Raw genomic sequence first — 26,702 nt, 5'->3', positions numbered from 1 at the left:
TTTTGCACTACCGCACACTTGCAATCACCGCACCCTTAGTGAGCTTTTTAAATTTTTCCTTAGCAGGCTCGCAGCTGCATGAGGAGAGGGTCTTCAAGCACAAGCTCTGACGAGAAACCAACAAAACCCAAGCCCACACGATCACGGCGGCACCTCCCGCCTCAGCGCGGCCCCACGGCTCCCGCCAGGCCCGGCCCGGCCCCGCCGCCCACACCGCCCTGGGGCACCTCATGGCTCTCGGCGCCGCTCCCTGCAGAAGCAAGAGCCCAGCCCCGCGCCGTGCCGAGCCCCGGCCCGTCCTTCCTGGGCGGGCTCCGCAGGGCCGAGGCGCAGCCCGACACCCCCCGCCCGCCCGGCGCCAACCTCTGGCGGGGAGGTCCCGGGCCAGGTGAGCCGCAGCGCGCCTGCGCGCGTCTCCAGGTCGGCCGCGGCCTCCATCCGGGTACTGGGCGGCCCGGCCGGGCGGGGGGGTGGGTTTCATTGTGCGTGCAGCTGCCGCGCTCAGTCGCTCTAAAATGGCCGCCGCCGCCTCGTCTCCCGCCGCCGCGGGGGCTCCCGCGGCACCCGCCGCTCCGGCGGCGGTGGCGGCGGCGCCGCCTCCTACTGAGAGCAAGAAGATCACCGACCTGCGGGTCATCGACCTCAAGTCGGAACTGAAGCGGCGCAACCTGGACATCACCGGGGTGAAGACCGTGCTCGTCTCCCGGCTCAAGCAGGTGAGAGGCCGGCACAGGCCGCGGGGGCCGGCCCGGCCCGGCCCGACCTGCTGAGGGGCCCGGCCCGCCGCCGCTGGCCGCCCAGCTCTGGGGGCGGGGCCCTTGCGGCCCCGCCGGCTGCCCTCGGTGTGGGGGGCGGGACCTCTCCCTGTGCCGCCGCCGGTGTCGGCGGAGGGGCGAGGGTCTGCCGCGACCGGGTAGCCCCAGCGGCGCGCGTGGCCCCGGCAGGGCGGCGCGCCCCTCTCGGTCGCCGGGGTGGGGGGCGGCGGCCGGGCCGGGCCGGGCTGGGCTCGGTGTCCCAGCGGGTGGAGGCCGGGCCGGCCGGCGGAGCTCACCCCGCGGCCTTGCGGCCCGCCCGCCACCCCGGGCGCTGGAGCTCGTCAGGCGGCCGCCGGGGCGAGCCCCAGGGCTGGTGTGGCTGTAGATTTTGTGTGCTTCCCTCCTCCCTCCTGTTTTTGTGCTGCCCTTAATGTCATCACGGATGTCGTAGTGGCCTCTACTGTTATGTTTTCAGAGAGAAATCTGCTGGTACTTGATAAGCTGTACTTTGAAAATTTCATTTTGCCAGCTTAAACTCTTGCCATTAGCGTTAGCGTTCCCTTCCTCTCCTCCAGCTTTAAGTGAAAGGTTCGCGCCATCGTGTTTTACAAAATATTTTTGAGATGGAAAAAAATAAGTGTTTGGTTCACTGACTTCTGCTGAAGTCAAATTGTCGAGCTTCCCACTGAAATACGTTAAAAATTGTATTTTTTGTCTCATTTAGGCTATTGAAGAGGAAGGAGGTGATCCAGATAATATTGAAATAACTGTTTCGGCTGACACACCCACCAAGAAACCAACTAAAGGCAAAGGTTAAGATCTGTTGATATACATTACATTCTTAAGCAGTTCTTGTTACATATATCACCTTCAAGAAGGTGGAATTGTGGCCTGTAGTTTGGATACCATTGTGACTTTATTGCTTATGACTTCTGTCATGTAAGATGTCTTTTGCCTCACTCATCTATTTTCGGTCACTGTATATAGGCAATGTATAGGGATGCTGGATATATATAGAAAATGGGTGGGTTAAGAGATGTGGTAGGAGGTGGTGGCTGTACTACCCACAGATCTTTGAGACGTGCTGAGGCTGTGTAGATGATTTGTGAGATTTTTGGAGTGTGCTAACAGAGATCCTGAACTGGGAGTGTTACAGGTGCAGAACTGCTGTGTGGCTCTGGTGCTGGATACGGGTATCTCTGTAGTGTCTGACAGTATCTGTGCAACCGCGAAGGGAGAACTAAAGTTGTTCAGCCATGAGAAGGTGCTGGACCTAGGCTAGTCATGAGTGTATGATAATAAGTGGTAGGGGGGTCACTGCCTGAAGAGGACTGTGTTGTGTGGCTTTATTAGCATACTTTTTAGAGAAGACAGGATTTATAAATACGAATTTCCTGAATGGGCTCTGAAGGCTCACTGTGAAATGTCTGATTGAGATTTTTGGCTTTCTATTGTGAAAAATAATTATTTAGATTCTGTATGAATCTGTTTGGCAGTGACTATGTCGGCTCTGTTTTCTTTTGCATAAGTATTTAAATACTGTTTTGTGAGTTTGGGTTCAGGGGGATTTTTGTTTGGGCTTTTGTTTTCTGTTGTTCCAGGAACATCCATAATCAAGTAATACTAGGAAAGGAAATCTGTTTTATGCATAGCGTTCTTCATTGAACATACATGCTAAGAATGTTTATACACGTGCTGTTTTGGAAATGATCAATCTTATACCACTGTCACTTGTCCTAGGCTGAGTTTTGTGGCAGAAGTGATTTTTCATGCCTTTGGTGCTGTGGATGGGGAATTTAATAAAAAGTATCTGCTTAGAAAGTTTGAATAACTTACCTGTACTTTTGAAACACTAGAAAAGTGAAAGGAGATAAACTGCTTCACAATGTGGTTTCATTTTCTTCTGTGACATTACTTTATTTCCTACTCTGGAAAGGTAACTTGCTTAAGAAAACTACATGGAAACTAAATAAGGAAATGCTTCCACCATTTTTTGTGTAGAGATCTAAATTGCTACTTGTTCTGCTGTGATGGAATACTTCTCTTACCTGCTGCTTTTCATCCTCCTATTCTCCAAACTAATATCATGATGTGCATAAAGTTCTTGAACCAGCTTCTTGTTTAGTTATATTATTTTGCTTCTGCAAAGGTAGTTTGCCTGCTAGCGATGCTGCTGCCTGAGACAGGGCTTCTGTAGTAGCTGTTCCTTGCCATCTCTTCTGTGGAATTGAATCGTAAGGCATACGTAGGACGTGTACGTTCCTGGTGAACCTCAAAGTAAAATATGACCTTCATGAAGTTCTTATCTGTTCAGTTTGCAAGCTCAAGAGTTTTTCCTCATTACTTTTTGGATTGTGAAAGTCTTAAGAGCAAATTTTGTGCCAAAAGTATGAGAGGTTCATGCTATATTAATCTTCAAGTGTGGAACAAGAAAAACTCGCTAATTCATCTAGGGAAAATCTTTTTTGATCTTACTGTTTTACTTCTAGCTGTAAGAAAAAAATACTTCTTTTTAACTATTCCTTGTATGTGTTAACTGCTCGTTCTGATGTTATCTCCCTCTCTGGTGCTTTCCACTGAAATATGTTACTAGTAACCAGAAAGCATTCCTCAAAACTTAGAAGTCTAGCATTTCAAAAATCCATTCCCTAATGTCTCACTAGGAAACTTTCAAAGGCATGTGGGAGATGCATGCCCATCAACTGAATTCAGTAAGATGAAATTAGTTTAAAATTCACTCTCTTGATCCTCCTTGTGCTTGTACACGCTCTTCGTTGCCTCCTTTACTGGTTTTGCTGGCAGATTGCTCTAGGCCTTTTGCTAATGCTTGCTTCCCCCCACCCCACAGCTTCAGACTACTACTAATGGGTCTTTAATTATTTTACTGCTGTCCAGCAGTAAAATTAACGGCACTGCTAGTCCTATAGTATTTTTTTTCCTCCTGCTATTATTGCTGTACAAAGGAGGGTAAGAATATTAGATATTTGTTTGCAAAGAAAATACAGCCTTAGAAAAGGCCAGGGAGTGGGAGTAATGGATAAACCTCCTCACAGCGGCCAGAGAGAGGTGAATGGGAGGGAGGAAGGAGGTTTCCCTTGTGAAAAATCACAAACTATGTCAGATGGCTATCGATTTTAGATCTGAGTGTCTTTTGTAGCCAGTTTTACTGCAACTCTTAAGGTCTGTGGAAAAAGTGAGATGTCTAATTCCCTAGCATTGTCTATTAGAAAAACTTCATCTGGAATATTGGTGCAGGCTGAATTAGAGCAGGAATAGTGTGTGTGAGTGATATACGTGCTTTCCCTCTCATTGCTTTTTTTTGTGTGTGTTGACAAAAATGGAGAACAGGAATGAGACTAAGAGTGAGACTTGCTTTCACAGAACAAGATTTTGTAATGGCCTGATAAATTGGTTTATCAGCTGAGAATATACTGCAGTTTTTCACTGACAAGCTTTTGACAATGATGATAGAAAGCCAACTTGCTATGAGATAGGAAAGAAACACCTATAAAACACTGTGAGTAGAAGAAAAAGGCCTTGACTAAACTGATTTGAATGTAGACCTTCTTTCTCTCTTAAAACAAACAGCAGCTCGCCAGTGTCCCATACCAAGTTCTGCAGCACAAGATATTGCATGAAAAAGGAGTCATATTTAATATAGGACATTTACTGACTTACCCAAAATTGAGATAACATAGAGGGAGCCACGTGGATCTTCATTGGGAAAGTGTATGATTGGAGGATTTTGCATCACGACTTAAAGAATGCTTGCAGAAGGATTCTGTAATCCAACCAGAATCAATCCTGTATGCAAAGTTAATAAAAATCTAACACTTCTTCCAGAAGCTAATATAATTCAATATTTGGAGTAAAGAAGAACTGCAGAACAGCTAATCAGAAGAGCTGTACAGATGAGATCAGTTGGTTTTGCCAATTAAAGTTTGAAAGCTTAAAGATGGAACAGATACCAAGAGCTACATCTTAAATTGCCTCAACTGTGCTTCTCCACCCTGGAATTTTGTAGCTATGGACAAATTTCTCTTTTTGTAAAAAGGTGACAGTTTCTGGAAAAAACTGTTCTTTTCAAGCCTGAACATTCTGCTGCTTATTCTGGTATCTAGAGGCAGTTACTTTACTGCTGGTATGAAATATGTTTCAAACGTTTCCGATGTGAGCATTCCTTTGAAGTATCTGCAGTCAGAAATACTGTAGCATATTGATACACCATAACTTGGTGATTGAAAGTTACTTTTTGGCCAAGTTTTGGAATTTAGTGTTGATGAAGAACAGATTTTAGGCTAATCGATTTTAACCCCAGAGTATTAATGTGAGCAAAGATGTTTATTTGCTGCTTTTCAAGTTTCTAAGGCCAGTTAGACATCTACTACTTCGTGTCTTAACGATCCCTCTGGTTTCCGACTGCAGTTCCATTTTGACAATACCGTTTCTTAGTTTAAATGCTCACAGCTGACAGCGTGGCTGGCTTATGCTATTGCCAAAATAATTTTTACTTCTTTATTAAAACTGTTTAGTTATTTAAAAAAATCCCAACAAAACTAAGTTGTACACTGCTGGCCTTCAAAAGGAGAGTGGAGTGTCAGAAGTAGTCTGTCATGATGTCTTCTGTCCTTCAGGAATATTAAAATAACTATTTAAACAAACTGTCAGTTTATTATTTCTTCTTCTGAGTTGTTAACATCTGTTACTACAGTTCTGTGATTTGATTTCTGAAACACTGTACTGTGCAGTGAGCTTGTCCAGAGGTAGATCAGAGTTTTCCTGCCCAGTGAATCATGGCTGGAGAAGAGCTAGGGATTCTCAACTGCACTGAAAATGCTATGTACATAACATGATCTGTGGGGTGCTCGTACCATTGCCTTGATTTTAATCTTGAATAACCTGAGTTTTCAATTCTTTTCTAAATAAATTTTTTCAGAATAAATTTTCTAAATTAATCTTCTTCCTGAACTTTGACCTGCTTTTAAAAATTATTTAATAATTATATATTAAAAATAATTTAAGACAAGCAGGTAGCTTCTTTGTCGCTTCTTCTCAGTGGCCAATTCTGTTGATCTGCTTGCAGTTGCTGAATAAAATAGTAAAGACTGAAAAGTGACTTTTGCAAATGTTGTTGGCGGGGCGGGGGTGGTGGCGGTGTGTGTGCCCTTACACACAGTACCAGGCATGTCTGTCTTAATTGACTCACAAAGTAGGTTTGTTAATTTATTACTGTTTCTAGGTATCTGACCAGTGGTTTTCAATCACTATATATCCCTGCAAACTTTAAAATATTTCTGCCAAGATTAAACCATCTGTTGAGACCTACTCTTTCTCAAGTGTTTTACCTAAGATAAGAGTACGTTATAAGGAAACTAATACATTCTCCTCCTTCTGAGGAAAGATGTATGTAAATTATTTGTAAAGAGAACATGAATTCTAAAGTAGACTGTCTTCTTGCATGTTAATGAGTAGATGATGTATAGAAAAGAATCTTTCTCTGGAGGGAGGAAATTGTTAAGCTAAAATTCCTGAACTCAGTATTGATGATAGAAATTTAAGATGTAGTAAGTCGTAATCAACACTTGAAAAATAACATGCAGGCTGAACCGTAGAAACACTTTGCATAGGTGGTTCCAATACTAGAAAGTTGTTTTTGTTGTTTAAGTTGTGATAAATCATGCCTTATTGAAGCAAGATATAAACAGTGTACAACTGTAGGTAAGGCTCTCATGTGCCCTCAGATGGGAAGAAGTAATCTTGCCAAATGCTTCCTAAGTAATTTCATTAAGGTGGGGGCGAGTGATATCTCTAATGAGCTGTACTAGAAAGTGTTACGGATGTTGGCAAATGATGGCAAATCTTATGAGCAAGTCGGTGATTTTCTAGAGGGTATCTGACTTTGCAAAGTACATCCTTTCTAAAAACCATAAATTACTAAGAGCAGTGTCCTGCAGACACTGTAGAAGACTTAAATATTCTTTTTACCATATGATACCATTTAAGAATACAGAAATATAACAGGATAATTTACTTTTGTTAATAGAGTGGCAAATGATACTATTCAAATTGCAGCAGACCTCTTAACTAAATAATGTTATGAAGAGATTATTCCATTGTAAAGATTTTCTCTCCCTTCCCTCCTTTTTGCCTCCTGTCCCATGTTTTTGATGAATCTTTAGCATCAGGTACAACAGAACCCTGTTGGGGGTTTCAGCGGGAATACCAGAAGAAATACAAATGCAAATTCTTCCAGAACTTTATGATGAGTGTGTCACTACTTTTGCATGAGATGTGGATGTCTAGTGTATTTAAGACTTGTCCAAAATACACTCTTCTATAATTCTGTATACACTCAGGTAGCCTGAATTTCTCATGTAGAAGAACATGAATAAGTAGAACAAGCTTATGCTACTATAAGGCTTGTAAATGAGATTAAAGCTAAACTTGCATTATATCAAACCAACATTTTAAAGGTGTTCTAAATCATCTTCTTACTTCTAAGGAGAATATTCATTCTCTATGTAAATAGTCTCTTGCAATTTTATGGTGTGTAGCAATTGCCGTTGCCAGAAAGGGGATTGAGCCTGGCTTATAAAGGAGTGCTATCATTCCAAGGTAAATTAGTATCTGTGGTGTTAGGCACTCAGATTTGTGGTGAGTGCCACTGACATTTTCAATAGCCACTGCATTGGTAAACCTGTACAGAAATTTTATCATATTTTGACAACTTGTGTGACTTGAAACCTGCTATGCCTGTTGTCTACAGAAGGTCTAGCTGTTCTGACTGTGATTGTTAACATATATTTTAATCCCAGTTATTTTCTTCAGAGTGATACTGGTCTTGAATAAATTCACAGAAACAGTCCATTTCTGAAAGGTGTTTGTTGCAATCTGATTTTAGTTATGTGAAATTGAGCCAAGTGTGCCTTTCAGTAGCCCGTTGTGGATGAGTATCAGTGGGGAAAAGCTTTGAATTTTTGTGGATACTGGCTTTTTGGCAAGTTACTGTACCAACATCTGAAAACTATCTGTATTAGAACCTTGGAAGTGCCACTTTTGAACAGTGTGACTCTAGATCAAAGTACCCTGAAACACAGAACAAAGAGGGAAAGGAAACTTCTTACTCTGGCTTGAAGCTGAACAGTAAAGGTCATTGTTCAGGTCTCCTTAAGCCTTAGTATACCTCTGGTACTCAGAGTAAATGGGACTTACTGCAGAAAGACAGACTAAAGAAAGGCTAATGAAAACACGTATTCCTGTCTGTCTTAATCTAGCAGCAAGCAAAAGATATGGACAGCTTCATTACTGAAAGGTATAACTTCCTCTTGATGAGGACATGTCAGTAAAATGGAGCAGTTCTCTAGCTGCTGTTGCAGAATGTTGGGATTAACAAGGTAGCTTTGTCAATTTTTTTTTTCCCTATTCCCTATAAAGTCTGGATTCTAGTTCGCCTGCCAGATTTCCTCAGTCAAAATGAGTGAATTTAAATAGCTTTCGTAATAGTATATGCTAGATAGTTGCTAAATATGTCTAGCATCTGCTCTATGTTTGCCTGTCTCCGTGTATGCTTAGCTGGATATGGGATACAGGAAAAACTTGGTGTTTCAGGTTTAACAAACTAAAGAACTGCAATGTGAGAGGGGTAAAACAGAAAACAGTTGAATGTATGTAGAAATCCTTGCTGTTTCTTGCTGCTTTTTATCTATATTGAAGATATCTGTGGCTGTGGATCATATCGCAGAATGCTCAAATAGTAATATAAAATTTGGGTTAGTCTAGCTTTTAGGCATCAGCTGTCATGCATATCAAAAACTGTCTTTTCCAGTGTAAGTGCACTCCTCTTTCAGAGGAAAGCTAGCTTCCCTAAGTATACCTGTGCTACTGGCTTTTTGCACCAAAATCTCATAAATCTATTGCATTACAAATATAAACCAGGAATGTTTTGTTTGTTTTAAATGAAGTAAAACCAGTGGCCAAGATGTTTTTATGCCAGATGTCTTTATGTCTAAAAGACAATATGCTGTATATAGGAGTACTGTCCGAGTACCACTTGCCAGTGAAATGAATAAAACCAGCTGGAATCTAAGTAAAACCAAACCAGTAGTCTCTTCTTGCCCTGTAGTTGAGCAGTTTCTGGCTTTGAAATGCAAGTTAAGAACTGTGTATGAAAGACTATGGAAATTAATTGCTGACAAAAGTTGACTATTCCAGGTAGCAGAAATGTCTATACTATTTCAAACTTTGGCTTTTTTTTTTTTATTCCTTTTGAATATCCATAAAATTGATTTAACCATTCATTAGAGAATGAAGGGATGAGGGAAGATGTGATCTCAAAAAATAAAACATTAAGTATGATCATGACTGCCATCTCATTTGCATCTTGAGCTACTGAAAACCATTGCATAGGCTAATCTTTGATAGAATGGATCAGAGACACAGAATGCTATACAAAGTTGTGGTTTTTTGGAGATATTTGTATCTAGTGTTCTTTGGTCTTGTTTTTGCAGCAGATTAAGGAAATGCAAATGATTCCAAAGTGAACTATGTCTGGTAGTTATCTCCACAGAGGCACCTTTATTAGAGAAAAGTGTGTCTGTGCTGGAAGAATAGAATTCTTCAATGGAACATGCCTTTCGTACAGTAAAGAACATGTAGAAAACCCAAGTGCTTCACCTGACTCAATTCTTCTGGTAATTGTTCCCTCTGGTGATGAAAAGTACTGAAAAAGGTCGCTTGCAGAGGCTTGCAATTGCCATACTTGTGGATACTCAAAAACACAGCTAGATAAAGCCCTGAGCAATCTGATCATATTTGGAACTTAGCTCTACTTTTCAGCAGGAGGTTGGGGGGGACTAGATGACCTTTAGAGGTCCCTTTTAACCTAAGTTCCTCAGTGATGCTAATTATCCTATAAGGCAAGACCTTTCCAAAGTCTTAAGTCATAATGTCTACTTAACTCCAGTAATTCTAGAAATGTACAGTTTAATGTTATCCTGAATTCCATTATCACTCAAAGTAGGAGGACTGGTATGAAAATCACTAACTTGGATGTAACTGCTTGTTTATGCAGCAGCATTGATTGTTCATGCTCACTCAGCTGACGTTTTTTTTCCTTACCTTAAAAATACTCAATTTTGGGAGGGTTATATTTTAGTGAACAGTTCAGATAAACTTGAGCATATAAAGAATAATAAATAAAGGCCCAACACATAATCAGTGTTGAAAGAAAGTCTGCTGTATGTAGCAGCTCTAGTCATTAGCGTATCCTGTTATTTCAGGTAAAAAGCAGGAAGCCGATGAATTAACTGGTGATGCTTCAGTTGAAGATGATTCCTTTGTCAAGGTAATAAAAGTATGTACATTTTTTCCCCGGTTTGTATTTAAGTTTAATGTTTGGCTCTTTTTACCAAAAAAAGCTTACGTTTTCTTTGCGCTAATTTATGTGGAAATTTGGAGCATTGTTTTTACTGTGTTCACAGCTGTGATGTCTAAGGGTGTGAAGGTGTGGGGTTTTTTAAACACGCTACAAATTTTTATTATGGGTGTGATACAGTATTTTGCAGAAACAGTGATTCTAGCAGTGAATTTTTCAGAATATAGCTAATACCCATAGTTATGACAAATATTTGTTGTTCACACCAAAAGGAAAGTGAATTGGAGACTCAAGATGCAAGTGATCAAGATGGAAATGATGAATTAAAGGACTTCAAAGAATCTGTTGATGATGAGAACTTGAATTCTAAAGAACTACCATCTGCAGAAAAGAAAAGATACCACGACCTGGAGCCAGCAGAGACAACAGAAGATGCAGAAAAGGATTCTGAAAGTCAGGTACTTTGTTGTATTTTACATGCATTTTTATCAGCAAAGGGTACGTTTTTCTTAGTATGTTTGTATTACTAGGAAGTCCAAACTAGTTTCTCAGTTTGTCTTGCTTATCTTGAAGAGATAATTTGGACCTTTTTTTACTTTCCCTTCTCCTTGACTTGAGTTTGAATAGTTCTGAAACAAATGTGGCATTGATGGATAAAATTCTACCACAGTCCATACAGAGTTCATAAGTGGTCCTTTTCCTTGGTACTAGTCGTGACATACGTAACCTGAACACTGAACTGAAGGATGCAAGTCATGAGAACTGCTCATTGATGTTCACCTTACTGAGTGTGTATCCACTTAACTGAAATATTTCTGAGTTAACCGAATCTCTTGACTCTCAGTGTTTAAGTGTCTTACACATAGTTTGCTGAGCAAGTCACTTTTATGTTCTCATAGGAAAATGAAGGTCAAGATGTAGAAGATTACACTTTTCCAACTGTCCATGTAAGTTCCAAATCAGTTCTGTTAAGCTGATTTTCATGTCTATTTAGTTGGAAAAGATCACTTTAGAGTGGCTTTTTGTTCCAGCATGCGTCTTAGAGTCAGATGATGTAATACAGTAAAGGTAAATAGCATGGGAAGCTTTCATTCATATTTTTTATAATGCAGATAATTGTGACTTCCAAATCAGATGTCCTATTTAAATGCAAATTCCTGTCTACAATTTGGGAGTATTCAGTGCATAGACTTAGCAAGGAGTATGTTTCAAACTCTCTTAAAAATCCTGTAGAAGGCTATGCCAAATGGTAACATAGTATCTACAGTCTATTCAGGAGTTTAGAACTCCTGTTTTAAGGTAAAAATTTGCCTTGGGACAATGTTTGCAGAGGGGTGGTTGGTTGGTTGGGGTTTTTTTGTTGTTAATACCTAACGTCAGTAACATCTTTGAAGTTCAGAAGTTCATTCTGCGTTACATGGAATCGATGTCTGAAAAGGGACATCTCACACAGCATGTCTTGCTCAGTGAGGCTAATGATAAACAAGTAAATACCTATTAAAATCACAGTTTCATTTTTAAGTACTTAGTGGAGGAGGTCTACCTAGTTTCTGACTTCTGTCCTAAGCTTTTAAAGCTATTGATAGATTGCTTGCATCTCATCGAAAGCAGTAATCAGCAGTGTGACATCCATTCTGAAGGCTTTAGCAAGACATAGGACATTTTAGAAATGTGCTGTTGAGTTAATGGGGGGGAAGAAAATAGCTGTGTGTTCCAACCAATTGCGAACTGCAAGTGTTGCAAATAGATGCTAATAAAGTTCCATACAATTTTTCAGTAGTTTGACAACAGAGATGCACAGGCTTGGTTTCTAGATCATCTTTTCTTTGGAAGCAGTTTTCAGTTCATTGATTTGCTTTCATGCAATAGAAATTCTGTGGAAAATATGAACTGTTCTGCTTAAAGTAGGAGACATTTAGTCTTGACTTCCTTTTCTTGCAGGATGGTGAAGATGAAGAAAATGAGAAAGGTATGTTTAAAGTTTAATAGAGTTCAGAGATCTCTAGTCTGGTAGAGCAGACAACTTTCTCTTGTAATATTCAATCTCTTTACTAATACTAGGCTTGTCTCCAGTACTAAGTATCAGTTGTCTCCTTATTAAGCTCAGCACCTGGAATCACTGCAGTCAGTGGGTTTATTTCACTCCTAAGAGTTATTTTACTCTTAAGAGTTGATTACAGTACTGATCAGTTACTGGGGTGGATGTATAATATAGTTGTAATACTATGATTCTTAATGAAAAAACATAGTATTCAAGGACTCTGATTTTAATATACGGTAAGTCTTGATGCAAAAACTTCCAACTTGCACTGCAGTAACTGATGTTTGAGGGAAATGATACACCCTTACACTGAAATTGAGCACCCAACAATGTATGGACCGTCATATGCTTAGCTTACTGTCACTTGGAAATACCAGTTGTGTCTAGGATGGTAAAACAAGTGTTTGGAAACCTGTGGAGTGGCTACCTTTTTTTAAGCTGTGCTCATTTAGTGAAACTATAGAAGGAATGTAATGCATTTGGGCAAACAGACTTCCTGGACAGAAGTCTTAAGGATTCTACGTATTGTGGACTGGAAAGGACATGGGACACCATCACTTTACACAAGATGGAATAAACACATTACTGAAGTTACAGGATAAAACTACAGACTTCATGTTTACGAGGGACCCTATGGCTGAAGTGTCTCATCTGCACAAATCCAAGAATACGGTTGGAGATGCCTTGTGGGACTGAGATGGAAAAATCTGTCCAGCGGATGAAGACTGAGAACCATTTGTCTACGAACTCTGGATTAAAGCTCACTCGTCTGTGTTCTGCAGCAGCCTTGTACAGCTCGCTTGACTGCCAAACAACTGTTTAGAAAGGAAAAGCAAAAGAGAACACCAGCGTGGAAGACTGGCTGAAACTCTCCAAGACTGTAATTCTTCCGGATTTGGGAAGGTTAGAAGTCCTAGAACCAGGAAGATTCAAAGACAGATTAAATCAAACTGTGAGCATCCAAAGCAACTATTTTCTTCTGGAACGCTAAATCCTAAACTGGAAAATGGATACTTCTTATGAAGAACGGGTATCTCCAGGATGGAACCATATTCTCCCTCCTAATGTTTTGGTATTTGTCTCTAGAAAATGTGTTTTGCCATGAAGAATAAGTGATCCTGGGTAAAGGATTTATATTTGTGTTAATACACCTTGTGTTTTTTTCTAACCTTCCATCAGTGCTAATAACTGGCTTTGTATTTTCTAGGTCCTATTCTAGCTTATGCATATGAAATTGTTTAAACTTCTTGTTTTGCCATATTTATTCCTGTTAAATCCTCTTAGATAAAGCAGGTTCTGGTGATGGTACACAAGAAGTATCTAAACCTCTTCCTTCAGAAGAAAGCCTAGCTGAGGCTGATCACACGGCTCATGAAGAGATGGAAGCTAACACCTCTGTGAAAGAAGCTGAGGATGATAACATATCGGTTACAATCCAGGCTGAAGATGCCATCACTCTGGATTTTGATGGTGATGACCTCCTAGAAACAGGTAAAAATGTGAAAATTACAGATTCTGAAGCAAGTAAGCCAAAGGATGGGCAGGATACCATTTCACAGAGCCTGGAGAAGGAAAGCAAGGACTATGAGATGACTGAGAACCATAAAGATGGTAAGAAGGAAGACTGCGTGAAGGGTGATCCCGTCAAGAAGGAAGCCAGAGAAAGTTCAAAGAAAGCAGAATCTGGAGACAAAGAAAAGGATACTTTGAAGAAAGGTCCCTCGTCTACTGGGGCCTCTGGTCAAGCAAAGAGGTTTGTTTTTCTATGTCAGTTCTTTACGATACTGAGTACCAGCATTCAATAAGATCACTCTACATTAAGGGGGTAGCAGCAAGAATCTTGTAATTAGTATCCTATGCTCCTGCCTATAGATTTTTTTGACCGCCATAAGTTACTTTTTAAAATTCAAGATCTTCGTATAGACACTATGTCCTACTGATTGCATTGTCGAATTGTCAGCATTTATTTATTTTTTTCAAATTGACGATTTTTTTAAATGTCCTTGTGATGATGGTAATGAACAGCTATCAGTTCTAAGAACACAAAATGAAGTCAAGTCCCCGTCCTGAAATCTGGAGAAGATTGCCATATATCCACTGAATAGAGTTGTCAGAAAATCTAGATCTTCAGGCATCTTGGGGAAAATCAGTGCAAGAATCCATAAGGGAATCATTTGTTCAAATAAACAGTCTAGCCCTTTTTTATTTTTATTTTTTGAAATGTTAACTTGTCTATTAGTATTAGTAGTATAAAATGCAACACTTACCAAATTCTGTATTTTCAATTTTCTTCTGATTTTTAATTTGCTTCTCTAGCTCTACTAAGGAATCTAAAGAAAGCAAGACAACGTCAAAGGATGATAAAGGTAACTATTACAAATTTAGGGTAGTATTGTCTTGAACTAATGCTTTCCTGTTTGAGAAATTTCTTGCCACGTACTAAAACAGCTTATATAATTGAACTCGTCCATCTGTAGTAAATTATGCTAGAGGTACCGTAGTCATTAGCTATATGTATGTGTTCATATATATTTTTTGTTTCTCCTTATGCCAGATTCTTTGTAAGATTGAAAATATTTATTCTAAAGACTCAGTGAAAATACATTCTCCTATTTCAAAATACTTTTGAGAGCAAATTCCACTTTATGTTTTCCAAGTCTTTGTTTTGATGAGAAGGTGTAATTTTCAGATAAGCCTGCTGTAACTTACTTAAAACAGTTTGGGTTGAGGTTACATGCAGAACACGCAAAAAATAATTGCAAGTGCTTAAATGTAACGCCAATGAAAGTTTTTGTCTCCTTTTTAATTCTAGCTCATTTTTAACTAAAGTGAACTCTCAAACCAGGTATAACAGTTTAGATGCAAACTAGTAAAATAGCACTTGTGGCTATTTAATGCATTAAAGTTTGACCTATTTGTCTACATTGGAGTTTCCGTCTGTTACCATAAACCCCTGTGTTATGATTCCAGATTCACAGAGTGGAGCTCAAGAGCATGTTAATGTCACCAGTTATACTGATGCTTCCATAGTTGAACAAATGCATTTGTATAAGCTCATGTGTCTCCTTATTTTGCTCTGCCAAAAACCTTTGTCACAGAACCTCTTGCGTATCACTAATGGTTGAATGGAACTTTACCCGATGAATTAATTTCTGAGGAGAAATTTTTGTGACAGACATAACTCGGTCTTCTGTAGATGCGTGTCCTTTCATGATAGTTACATGCTTACAATTAAATTAAATGAAGATACAGCAAATCTGCTGGATTCATGTAGCATATATAACTGTAATAGTAACTGTCATAAGGCTGTCTTAAAATACATAGCCAAAGCCAGTATCGTGGCTCTTTAATGATATTCTAAGAGTATCATGGTTTATCAAGATATCTAGAATTATCAAGATAATCTGAGTTTGACGATAACTGAGATTTGTTGCCTTTTGCTCTTAGTTCATCTTGATGCATTGAAGGAGGAAAATTACCCTTTTTCCTCAAGGAGGTTAAATTACATTTTAAAACTCTGCATAACAGATCTTCCAGCTGTTCAGCTGGAGGTCCAGTTCTGGTCTTGACTGTATGACTGGCTATGTTTTAACATACTCAAAAGCAGTTCATACGTGTAGCAGCAAACAAAACCAAGCTGAACTAAATAATACAAGACTAAAAAATGTTGGGAATACAATTACATGAAACTCTTGAGTGCTTAGTTCTATGTTGTTGCAAAAATGGCTAATATATGGGGGAGGGGGTGTTGGTATTTAAGGCACGTGATGTTTTTCCAGCTTTTTTGTATTTTCCTTAATATGCGGGAAATCATTTTGGTGGGTTGCATCCAGTTCTCCATCCAGCAGTATATTTAAAAAGCTGCTCTGGATGGAGGGCAGATACTTGAAGAAGTTGTGGAAATTGACCACGTTCTTCTGGAGGCTAGGATTAACCAAGTCTCCTCTATTTACCTTTTTGCCATCTCTTGGGTCCTGTGAGTAGTGTAAAGATGTACTGATGAAGAACAAATGTTGGGTGCTAAAAAAAATACTTTTTGATGGAAGTTATTGCTAAGAACTGGAAGTTGAAACTAGATGTACATACTCAAATGAGGGGTAAAGCATGCCTTTAACAAATTGTATTAATTTTTTAGCTCTTGTCATTTGGGTATGAGTTAGCCAAGCTGTTGGTCTCAATACATGGGTAAATGAATGAAATCTTATGGCATATATTTTTTTTATATAGAAGTCTTTTCAAGAAAGGTAACCGGATAAACAGTTACTTAAAGGTAACAGGCTAAGTTTCTCTTTTCAGCAACAGTTTAGTTCAATATTCTTGGTACCTTTGTCTCCTTAATTTTTTGGCTGTTTTGTGAAACTTGTTTCAGGAAGTACAAGCAGTGTTAGTGGTAGCAGTGGAAGTTCAACTAGAAACCTGTGGGTTAGCGGACTGTCTTCCAACACAAAAGCTGCTGACTTGAAAAATCTCTTTGGCAAATATGGAAAGGTATTTCATGGGGTGTGATACCATGTGTGTTGTGTGTGTCTCCTTCCCCTCCTCTATTCAGTTACAGAAATTGAGTGATACTTGATTTAAATAAAAGTCTGAGAGGAAACAGTCAATCAGTGTAATCTAAAAAAACCCAGTACTTTCAGCATCTAAAGTAAGAGTGCATGCTTACAGGAAGAACCATGTGTTAATTTTATAAGAAATTTTTCTTCCTGTGGAGGTAAGATAGATGCAAAAGAAATGTCACAAATATGAGTGGTCAGGACTGACTTTAAAAAAATTTTTAAAAAATTAAATAAATGATGGCTGTGTTCTCTTGCAGCAACTATATTTAACCATGAGTGTAAGATAATGTGGTAACCAGTAAAATTTTAATATAAACAGTCTTTTATAGAACCTGCTGCTTTGGGACACCGCTTTTAAAATGTGTTCTGAGGGCTTATGAATGGGAAAAATAGGTAAAAAAAAAAAAAGTGTCATTTATGCCTGTTCCTTTAGGGACTCACTCTTTTAATGTTCTTTACAGGCTGCTTAAAGTAAGTCTGTTGTCCTGGATTTTGGTTTAACTTAATATACAAATTCCATAGAACAATGCAGAATGCATATAAGCTAAGCAGTCTTCTGAGAACAGTTTTTGTTGCAATTGTTCTCATTTTCTCAAAGGAGTTGCTGATAACTGTGTGAATTCATAGTGTTTGTATAAGACTGTGCTTATGACATTAGTGCATCTTGGGAACTAGTCAGAACCTTGGCACTGTGAATATCAAGGATGTGTACTGATTATTGGATATCTGATCCTTCTAATTAATTTAGGAGGTGATTTTATTTAATGCCTTCACAAGTGTTGAAACCTGAGAGTGTATTTTGTTAAAACTTCCAATTCTTGGACTGTTTTCGCTGTAAAGATGCTTGGTACCTGTGTTTATTTAGCTTCCCCGTTTTAAATTAATTGGGAAATATTTAATTTCTGAATGAGTGTACCATTAAAGGCTCCTAGAAGGGTAAAATTGTTTCATTAGAGCATCACTACATCAAGAATACTGGCTCCAGTAGTTACAGAAATTCTATCAGGGAGCAGGAACACAAAGCTTAATGCTTTCTCAAGAAGCAGGTATCAAAGAGCTGGTTGCTAAAATTGCTTAATTAACACATTTGCTAGATGCCTTTGAAGAACTGGCTCACTTGTTAAGTTACTACATAGTACTGCTTATACTTTCCTGCCATTGATTGGCAGCTGCTGACTTGTTTGTGGGGTTCATCAGTCAGAGATGAACCATCAAATTCACATCAGTGGTGTTTCTGTGAATGAATTCTGACGGTAACTGTCAAAAGAAGCATTTAGATAATATGCATGAGGTTGTGACTGGTCAAAACAGGATGTAAGCATTCATGTGCCTTGATGTGAAAGCTGGGATAAAGTTCTCAAAGCTGCAACTTCCTGTGCAGTTATCTGCTTTTGAAAACTTGGGAGTGTCAGTCTTTCAAGGGGGGGTGGGTTTTTCTGTTGCTATTGGGCTGGTTCTGTTTTTTATATACTAGGGGAAAAATATTTTTGGAATACTATTGCTTCCTTACTAGAACTGTCTCTCTCAAAACCTAAATTTTACCTGTTTATGTAGGTACTTGGTGCAAAGGTGGTCACAAATGCACGAAGCCCAGGGGCAAAATGTTATGGCATAGTAACAATGTCTTCTAGTACAGAAGTGGCTAGATGTATTGCACACCTCCATCGAACAGAGCTGCATGGACAACAAATTTCTGTTGAGAAAGTAGGTTTAATAAGATGAAAACTTTTCCCAAAATAGACCATCTTAAGCAAGAATCTGTATTAACCTATTTGCTTCTGGAAAAAACATATAGGTGAAAGGTGATCCCTCCAAAAAGGAGTTGAAAAAGGAGAGTGATGAGAAATCTGGTTCGGGTAGAAGCATGGGAGATAAGAAGACCACATCAAGTGATAAAGCCAGCAAGTAAGAAATTTCATGTATCTTGTGAAGTTGTGAAACTCCTTTTAAGTTGAATTTTCCTCATAGCATTTGTGTGTTTCTTTCCTAACAAGAACTCCATCAACCAAAAAAGAAGAAAAAAAATCCGAGAAATCTGAAAAAAAAGAAAGTAAAGAAGCCAAGAAAACAGAAGGTAAAGATGAGAAGAGTGATAATGGAGCAAGTGGCCCTAATCAAGAATCCACTAAAAAAACTGAAGAAAAGAAAAGAATAAGTATGCAATATAGCCATGTTTCCTCCTGTTGAATATCTGTGTCTGATTTGTTTTGGGGGCATGTTTTTGCTCTTACTGGAAACCAGACAATTATACACCTGTTCTTTTTTTTTTTTTTTTAGACTACAGTAACGTATTACTTTAGAGCTGATGTAAAAGCTTCCATATTTTGTATTACTACTTAATTACAGACATGTGCTGGTATGCTTCTCCTGCCAGTAACAATTCAATTAAGAGATTTGGATATTTCTCTAAGGAGAATCTGTAATAGGCAAATAGGGATGTATGTATGTGTGTTAAACCTTTTTTCTTCTTTTTTTTTTTTTTTCTCCCCCGTTCACTAGGTGGTAAAAGCCCAGGTCAAGTTGTAGTTTTAGACCAAACAAAAGGAGACCAAGGCCACACTAGGACAGTTAGAAGGGGAAGGTTTGATAAAGTAAGTATCTATAGATTTGATGCAATCCTTCTCTGGTTTGATACTACCTTACAGTTGATATTTTCACTGAAGAGTCAATAAACTATCACGAACTGTTAAGCTTAGATAGAAGCTTTGTATGCTTTGGAATAGCTAAGTAGTTAATGATACTTGAACATAGCATCCAGAAATCTCCCTAAATGAATGAGACTTCTGAAATAACCATTGTAATCTCTATCTATAGCCACAGATATTGAGGAACAAAGAGCGTATTATTCAAGATAAAGTGAAATTCAGGGAATACAGGGGTAGAAAGGATATCTTGCCTTTTGAAAAGATGAAGGAACAGAGATTGCGAGAACACATGGTTCGATTGGAAAGAATACGACGAGCTGTTGAACTCCGAAGGTAGTAATTCAACTTTTTGCTAAAGGCTATTTTATACATTAATTGATCAGATACTATACTTAGAAACCTAATCAGAATGCATTCTGTCAAGCCTTTTACTCAGATGTTAAAGTCTGGGACTCTCCCTAACAGTATCTTTATATGAATTAATAGACTCCAAAATTTTTGTTTAATCTTTTAATAGTCACATATGTACAAATATAGCTTAGTGCTTGTTATGGGGGGGTGTATCTCATCAGTGTTACTGCATGCCAGTCTTCTTTTTGAAAAGATGAGAAGTTTACTAGGAGATGTGGTCAAAAAAAGTGTTTGGGGTTTTTTTTGTTGGTTTTTAAACATAGAACTGTTGTATATCTAAATGACAAATCAAGCATAATACAATCTTGTCCCTTTAAATAAAAGGACTAAAGGGCTACACTGTTCTGTTCTGCTCTTTTCATATCGCCAAAAGTTTGCAAAGGGTAGTCAAGTGACTTGTGTGGTTAGCTGGATTTCCCTAAACAAGGGAGTTCTCATCAAGAATAAAGCTTAAAGGAAAAAAAAATGCCTTTCTTCCTTTTTGTAAGCTGTACTATAGGAGGTGGGAAGAAGAAAGCAAAATGAAGCTGTTGACAAGTATACCTAACCTGTACAAGTCAGAGTAGTCATGTTATTCTGTCTTACTTTTGGAGAGAAGACAAGTTAAATTTTTTGTTAGCTTGAAGAGGACAAGAGCTAAAATAGCATTAGTTTTTAAGACCCAAATCGTATTCTTTGTTAAGCTGATGTTATTGTCTGGCAGATGACAATGTAGAAATACAAATCTAGCATAGAACACGTCAGGAATGATGATTCTTTATATAACTTCCTAGTATCTGTTGTCTGCTTAAATGGTTCTGTAGAATATGATAAAACCAGTTTGGCTACTTGGGACTAAAAGGAGTGGACTCCTGATACCAGGACTTCTGTCAAGAGCTTACTCTCAAATCGCTGTGGGTTTTGTTTGTTTGTTTGTTTTCATGTCTATGCCTAAGGTGATGTTAGTTTTGGATGAGAAAATTTTTCAGATGAGTTTCTGCTACTTCTTTTTTTTTCTTTAGGCGAAGAGAAATTGCTGAGAGGGAGCGTCGTGAGAGAGAACGCATACGAATAATGCATGAACGAGAAGAATGCTTGCAGAGAGAAAGGGAACGATTAGAAATTGAAAGGCAAAAACTAGAGAGGGAAAGGATGGAACGGGAGCGTTTGGAAAGAGAACGTGTTCGTATTGAACAGGTGGGCATATATTTTGGACTGTAGTGCAATATCATGTTGGAGTATAACCCAGTTTGCACTTGTGGTGAATTCTTCTCTTCACCCTTCCATCCAGCCCATAAAAGAACCAACCAAACATTACATAATCCATCTTTATCTTCTTTGTGTGACTTGTGAGTACTTTGAAGGCAAATTCTTCCTACTGATTTATGTGGTGGCTATATGTATCTGTCTCTAAAACTGAAATACAGCAGATCGTATTGCCCATACTAGTCTTCCATAATTTTACTAGATTTTTCCTAGAGAATATCGCTGCAAACGTAATGAGATGTGTTTCTGGGCAACAAATACAGTATCAATACAAGAAATTAACTGGAGATATTTGTGTCTTAACAACCGATAGCTTCTCTAGATCTACTGTCTACTTTAGAGAAGTATGCTTACAGTCTTTAATCTTAGATGCTATCCAAGGATTAATTATATGGGATAATTGATAGTTTTCTGTTAAAGGCTGTTAATTCTGTATACTCGCTAACTGTTCTGTAGGTATCTGTAATAAAGAGCAGTTCTGTTGTGTTCACTCACCCTTCCCTTTCATGGTAGGAACGTCGAAAAGAAGCAGAGCGTATTGCTCGGGAAAGGGAGGAACTTCGTCGACAGCAGCAGCAACTTCGTTATGAACAGGAAAAGAGGAATTCTTTGAAACGTCCACGTGATGTAGATCACAGGTAATCTAATTTTCAAACTATTGTTTTACAGCACTGATTAAAAAGAAACAGCTACCAGCCTTGTCAGACTTGAAAATGCATTTGTACCTGAAACAAGTCTTGACAGAAAAACTGGATTTCCGGTATTTGTTTCTGACATCAGTTTATGCCAAGCATGAAGCACACCTTCTCTGTAGGAGAGAGTTTTGGGATAAGAGAAGCATCTTGTGAATTAATTCTTACTGAATTGTGTCATGCTCTTTTCGTACAATGTGTTTGAGAAAAGCTGTTGTTCTGCCTTAATGGTTGAAATTTCTAGCTTCTACTTTTTTAAGAATTCACATTTTTGGTTAAACGGGAAGTCAATGTGTGATGGCTTTTAATTTTTATTGAAGCTGATGACATCTATCAGTTGCAGTTTGAGCCACATGAATTGAACTGGCTTTGACATTTATTTGATTTTAAGAATAGGACTGAGACCTTAGACATAAAATTGACATATCAGTGGTGCAGTGGAAGGTGAGCATAAGCTGTCATGGTAGATATACTAGCACAATACTAATATTTTTTCACCAGAAGAATAAAAAGACAGCTTCATTTTTCAAGGCTACTGATTATACACTTTAGTATCTCACATTCTTACCCTAGAGACTCTGTACCTTAATGTTTCTAGTAAGCAAGGCTGTGACATTTACTACAGTATCGTTTCCTGAGAAAGCTGTTCTGGTTTGTGGGTGTTCTGGGTGGGTTTTTGGGTTTTATGGAGGGCAACTTTTTTCCCTAGAAGACCATTTTCAAGGCAAAACTTTGCTACAGTGGTGTTTTTGTTGGGGTTTTGTTTTGTTTGTTTTAAACTGACACAGTATACTATTGCTTAGATTTTATTACATATTTTATTGATAATTTGTCTCTTTAATTTGTACTTGAAACAGAGGGGTGTTCTGTTTTTTCTTATTTTGCTCACTAATATTTAAAGAGGAGTCTACCTTTGTTAGTGGCTTTTCAAAGGTCAAATGAGAGTCTTTAAAACAGACAACTGACTCAACAATTTTCTGCATATTAGGCCTTGATTTGGATATATGGAACTGATGAGGGTTCATTTGTTTTCCTTCAAGGAGAGATGATCCTTACTGGAATGAGAATAAGAAGATGGCTCTTGATACAGATGCACGTTTTAGTCACAGTTCAGATTACAGTCGCCAGCAGAACAGGTTTAATGACTTTGATCACAGAGAACGGGGACGATATCCAGAAGGTTCTTCTGTTCCATCATCTTCTTTTGATAGGTAGGTTTAGATAACTTAATTGTTCAAAATTTGAAATGGTGCTAAAGGCTTTATATAGCTCTGATGCAGCAGAATTGCAGTAGGGTCCCAAAATTTCTTGTGTCTTCAGGACTTGCTGTTTATATCATGGAATCTAGTCCACTTTTCTCTAAGGACTTTAAATTAGCTGCCTGGTGGTCTTTTTCTGGGTGACATTTTGGAAGAATTTTTGCTGTTATTCCTCTTTCACATCTAGTCATAAGTGGGTTCCAATGGATTAGGTGTGTCCTACGTGGCAACTTACCCCCTTAAGAAGTAAGGCTAAAAGCAAGTGATTTAATGAGAGTTTATAGCATTACTTGCACGAGTTTCGTCAGGATCCATGCAAGTGTACAGTAAATGCTGGTTCCAGATCCAAGTTCATATTTCTGTTAAACTTATCTCCATAACCAGCTATAAAGTTAAGACTATGTAAGTGTAGCTTCTGGACTTCTACTTTTATGTTGCTGTAAACTAAGAATTTTCTAGCTGGCTCGAGAAATATACTGTTTCCCCTGCTTCATACTAGGCAAAAAGGAGACCCTACCTTTGCTTAAATTATGGTGACCAACATGTGAACAGATAAATTTATAAAGAAATGTTACACTGGCTATAAGAACTCAAGCTCAAAATGACAACTGTAGAAATGAATATAATTTGGGGTGGGAAGGATCTTTGAGATACATACCACATATGTAGTAATAAACATGTAATACAACAATGAATAATATTTTTGTATACTCACACATGTGCTTACCTATGCAGAGAAATGGGAGACAAGCAAATGACTTTTTCCTACTTTAACAACTTAGGCGAGAACGTTTTGTAAATCAAGGTGAAGCAAAAAAGACTCGCCCAACAGCACGAAGAGAAGAGCCAGGGTTTGAGAGATACCCTAAGAACTTCAGTGAGTCCAGAAGAAATGAACCGCCACAACCAAGAAGTGAACTTCGAGATTCAGACAGGCGAGAAGTGCGAGGAGACAGAGATGAAAGAAGAACAGTGATCATTCATGACAGACCTGAAATACCACATGGTCGACATCCCAGAGAGACTGGTTCGAATCCACCAAGGCAAACAAATTGGAAGAGCGAGGGAAACATAAGCACGGACAAACGGGATGGCAGGTAAGTTTGCTGGCTAACCAACAAACTAGTGAAGGTACTGATTATTGTAGAATTTATCCATAGTAGCTATTCCTCAAGAATCGATGTGTAAAGAGAAAACCAGAACCCCTCCTAACAAATGGCAAAGTCTCTTTCCAAAAGCATTAGAAAAAAGCTGTGTGTAGGTCATCACATATGCTAAGCCTCACCTGTAAACTTGATACTGACTCCCAGCAGTCCGTTCTTAATCGTGTATAGCAACATAGAGTAAGGAGGCTTTTGGGCAAGAATGCAGATGTAAACAAATAATGTGTAAGCTTTAATTATTTTGAGAGCCACGTAGATCTGAAAGAATGTTTCCAAGAAGCTAACTGCACGTTGCTAGGAACTTGAAAAACAAAGGAATCTTTGAAGTCTACTACATGTGCTACGACTTGGTACCAATTCTATTATACTGAAACCAAAATTTTGATAAAAGCAATTTTTACAGAGGCGAGAGGCCAGATCGATCAGGAAGAGAAGTGTCTGGACACGTGAGAGGTGCACCCCCCGGTAGCCGCAGCAGTGCTTCTGGGTATGGAAGCAGGGAAGGAGAACGAGGCGTGATGGGAGAAAGAGGTGGAGGACAAGTGAGTCACCTTGTGTTTTTGTGCCTGAGACACTGGAAAATGCCAAATCATGCTGGAAAAATGACTGTATAGCAGCATGTAAATCATTACCCAAGCATGCTAGCTATTCTCAAGTTGGCTTTCTTTTGTTTTAAAGGTTCTTTTTCATTGTTAATAAGCCAAGAAGTTGTAGAAAAACTACCCAATTTTTTTTTTTTTTTATGTCTAGCATCTTTCAGGTAGATCGGAACAATACCCAAATGAGTTCCTGATTAGGCTTCTCAGAATTTGTCAGCTTGTATTTTCAGGGTCTTATCCTTACCCTGCCTACTCCTTCCAGTGCAGTTGGTCATTGTGATCTGTAACGTACTACTGAGAGAAACACCTTCTGTTAAGGCTTGTCTTCAAAGTCTGCAGGCTAAATTGCTCCATGCTACTGGATCCTGAAGCATTTGAGAAAACACTGTGTTTCTTTTTCTGTAGCTATATGGAACACATTTGTCAGCAATTCTATGAGATCAGGGCAGAATTGGGAGTCCAGTACGAGATCACAGAACTTCACTCCCCCCATACCCAGTCATTACTGCAAATTAGTTTCTTTTTGTTATCTAGAGCTTAACAGGACTCTTGTAAGCATGGGTTAGCTGCCTACAGACTGAAATCTTAAAAGATGCTTGACTTCTGTATATTATATAAGCTGTAAGCTTAACTTTCTTGAAAAGCTCACTTCCTGTTGATAACAAAATATGCCTTTCATTCTGAAAATGACTATCACTTTCTTACTAGCACTATAACGAGGACAGACATGTCGTTGAACGCCATAGCCGTGAAACTGGACCAAGGAAAGAATGGCATGGACCTAGTTCTCAAGGAAGTGGCTATCATGACACCAGGAGAATGGGAGATGGCCGTGGAGGAGGTGGCATGATGTCTCCACATACAAGGTACAAAAACTCCTCCTTCCTCTCCATTCCCTGCTGAGCTCTCAAAGCTTTGGTTATGCTTAGGCAGTACAGTGGTCTGAGTGCAGGCAGCATTCCTTCCTGTGGATGGGTTGCTGCTGCACAACACACAAACCTGTCCTTCCATGCCAGCACCTGGCTCCACAACTGTCATATCACTAGTGGCAGCATTGTTCAGCCGCACAGAAGAGTAACTTCTTACAAAGTCTCTTCTTAGATGGTTTCAAGTCTCTTTTGAGACCAAGTTTAACAGTTGAGTGATACAAGACATAACTGTGTTATCACCTGTGCACCAAGAGTTTAGATACTTACCATAACTTAACACTATTTTAAAACCTTTGTTTCCAGTAACTCTTCACCAATTAATAGAGTTGTACAGATCACAGGCAATTCCATGCAGAGGGGAAGTGGCTCAGGATTTAAGCCCTTTAAAGGTGGACCTCCACGAAGATTCTAAGATCTACAGCTGCTTGGTTTCAAGATAACTTATTGAAATCTCTTGTAAACTTTCTCTGATTAAACACAGGAAATCTTGTCTGAAAGTCCTGGTTAAATTTTTTTAATTTAACATGATTACTTTCCTCTCAATTTTGGAGGCATTTTAATAGTTACGTTGTAATTTTCAATAGTTTTTGTGTATCTTTGATAAGCATTTTCCCTGAGGCACTAGAGCTGTGTAAAAACAAATTGGAACCAAAATCTTTGTTAATCCTGTATAAAATAATAGTTTGCAGCTGTGTGCTAGTAGTTTGATTTACCAACATTAGCTCTGTGGTGTCATGCTTTAAAGTAGCTACTTATCACAACATACACAACTATAACCTCCATTTTGAAGGTTGTCCAGGCTATTATCTCTGCTTTCTAATTTGTAGAGAAATAAGATTGTTCTTTCATTACTGGGTATTATGTAACCTATTTTTGCAGAAGGTACTGTTACATTGAGTGCATTTATGTGTATTCTTGCAAATGTATTCTTTTGAAATAAACCTTCATATTCTGTATAGCTTCTAATAAGTCTTTGAAACAGTCTTTGGGGAAGGAAGATGCAATTAAACAGACATGTTGGTATAGCAAATCAA

General features: G+C 38.8%; 2 protein-coding genes across 6 annotated transcripts in view; one reads left to right on the top strand and one right to left on the bottom strand.

Annotated features, from left to right (window-relative positions):
* RNF111 (ring finger protein 111) overlaps nucleotides 1-645 on the bottom strand; it is a 62,074-nt gene extending 61,429 nt beyond the window's left edge. Inside the window, exon 1 of the mRNA XM_074880053.1 lies at nucleotides 627-645. Coding sequence (XP_074736154.1) covers nucleotides 627-637 — 11 coding nt within the window. The 5' untranslated portion in view covers nucleotides 638-645. The remainder of the gene's footprint in view (nucleotides 1-626) is intronic.
* Nucleotides 477-26,637, top strand: SLTM (SAFB like transcription modulator). 5 transcript variants are annotated; one of them, XM_074880063.1, is made up of 21 exons: nucleotides 477-716; nucleotides 1,480-1,567; nucleotides 10,034-10,107; nucleotides 10,401-10,586; nucleotides 11,028-11,075; nucleotides 12,070-12,097; nucleotides 13,454-13,922; nucleotides 14,486-14,535; nucleotides 16,539-16,657; nucleotides 18,280-18,429; nucleotides 18,521-18,630; nucleotides 18,720-18,799; nucleotides 19,225-19,316; nucleotides 19,540-19,703; nucleotides 20,783-20,957; nucleotides 21,540-21,664; nucleotides 22,759-22,929; nucleotides 23,760-24,074; nucleotides 24,532-24,682; nucleotides 25,448-25,605; nucleotides 25,972-26,637. In XM_074880063.1, exons 1-21 carry the CDS (start codon nucleotides 516-518, stop codon nucleotides 26,078-26,080), a joined length of 3,063 nt encoding a protein of 1,020 aa, XP_074736164.1. In that variant the 5' UTR covers nucleotides 477-515; the 3' UTR covers nucleotides 26,081-26,637. The 5 variants fall into 5 exon arrangements, with proteins under 5 accessions (XP_074736164.1, XP_074736161.1, XP_074736160.1 ...); XM_074880060.1 differs by having other exon boundaries at nucleotides 478-716; nucleotides 10,034-10,098; nucleotides 18,720-18,880; XM_074880059.1 differs by having other exon boundaries at nucleotides 478-716; nucleotides 18,720-18,880.
* The last annotated feature ends 65 nt before the right edge of the window (nucleotides 26,638-26,702 follow it).

Source organism: Strix uralensis, chromosome 11 (assembly GCF_047716275.1).
Source record: "Strix uralensis isolate ZFMK-TIS-50842 chromosome 11, bStrUra1, whole genome shotgun sequence".
NCBI lineage: Eukaryota > Metazoa > Chordata > Aves > Strigiformes > Strigidae > Strix > Strix uralensis.
The sequence above is the reverse complement of the archived record's forward strand: the minus strand, read 5'-3'. Positions and strand labels throughout refer to the sequence as shown.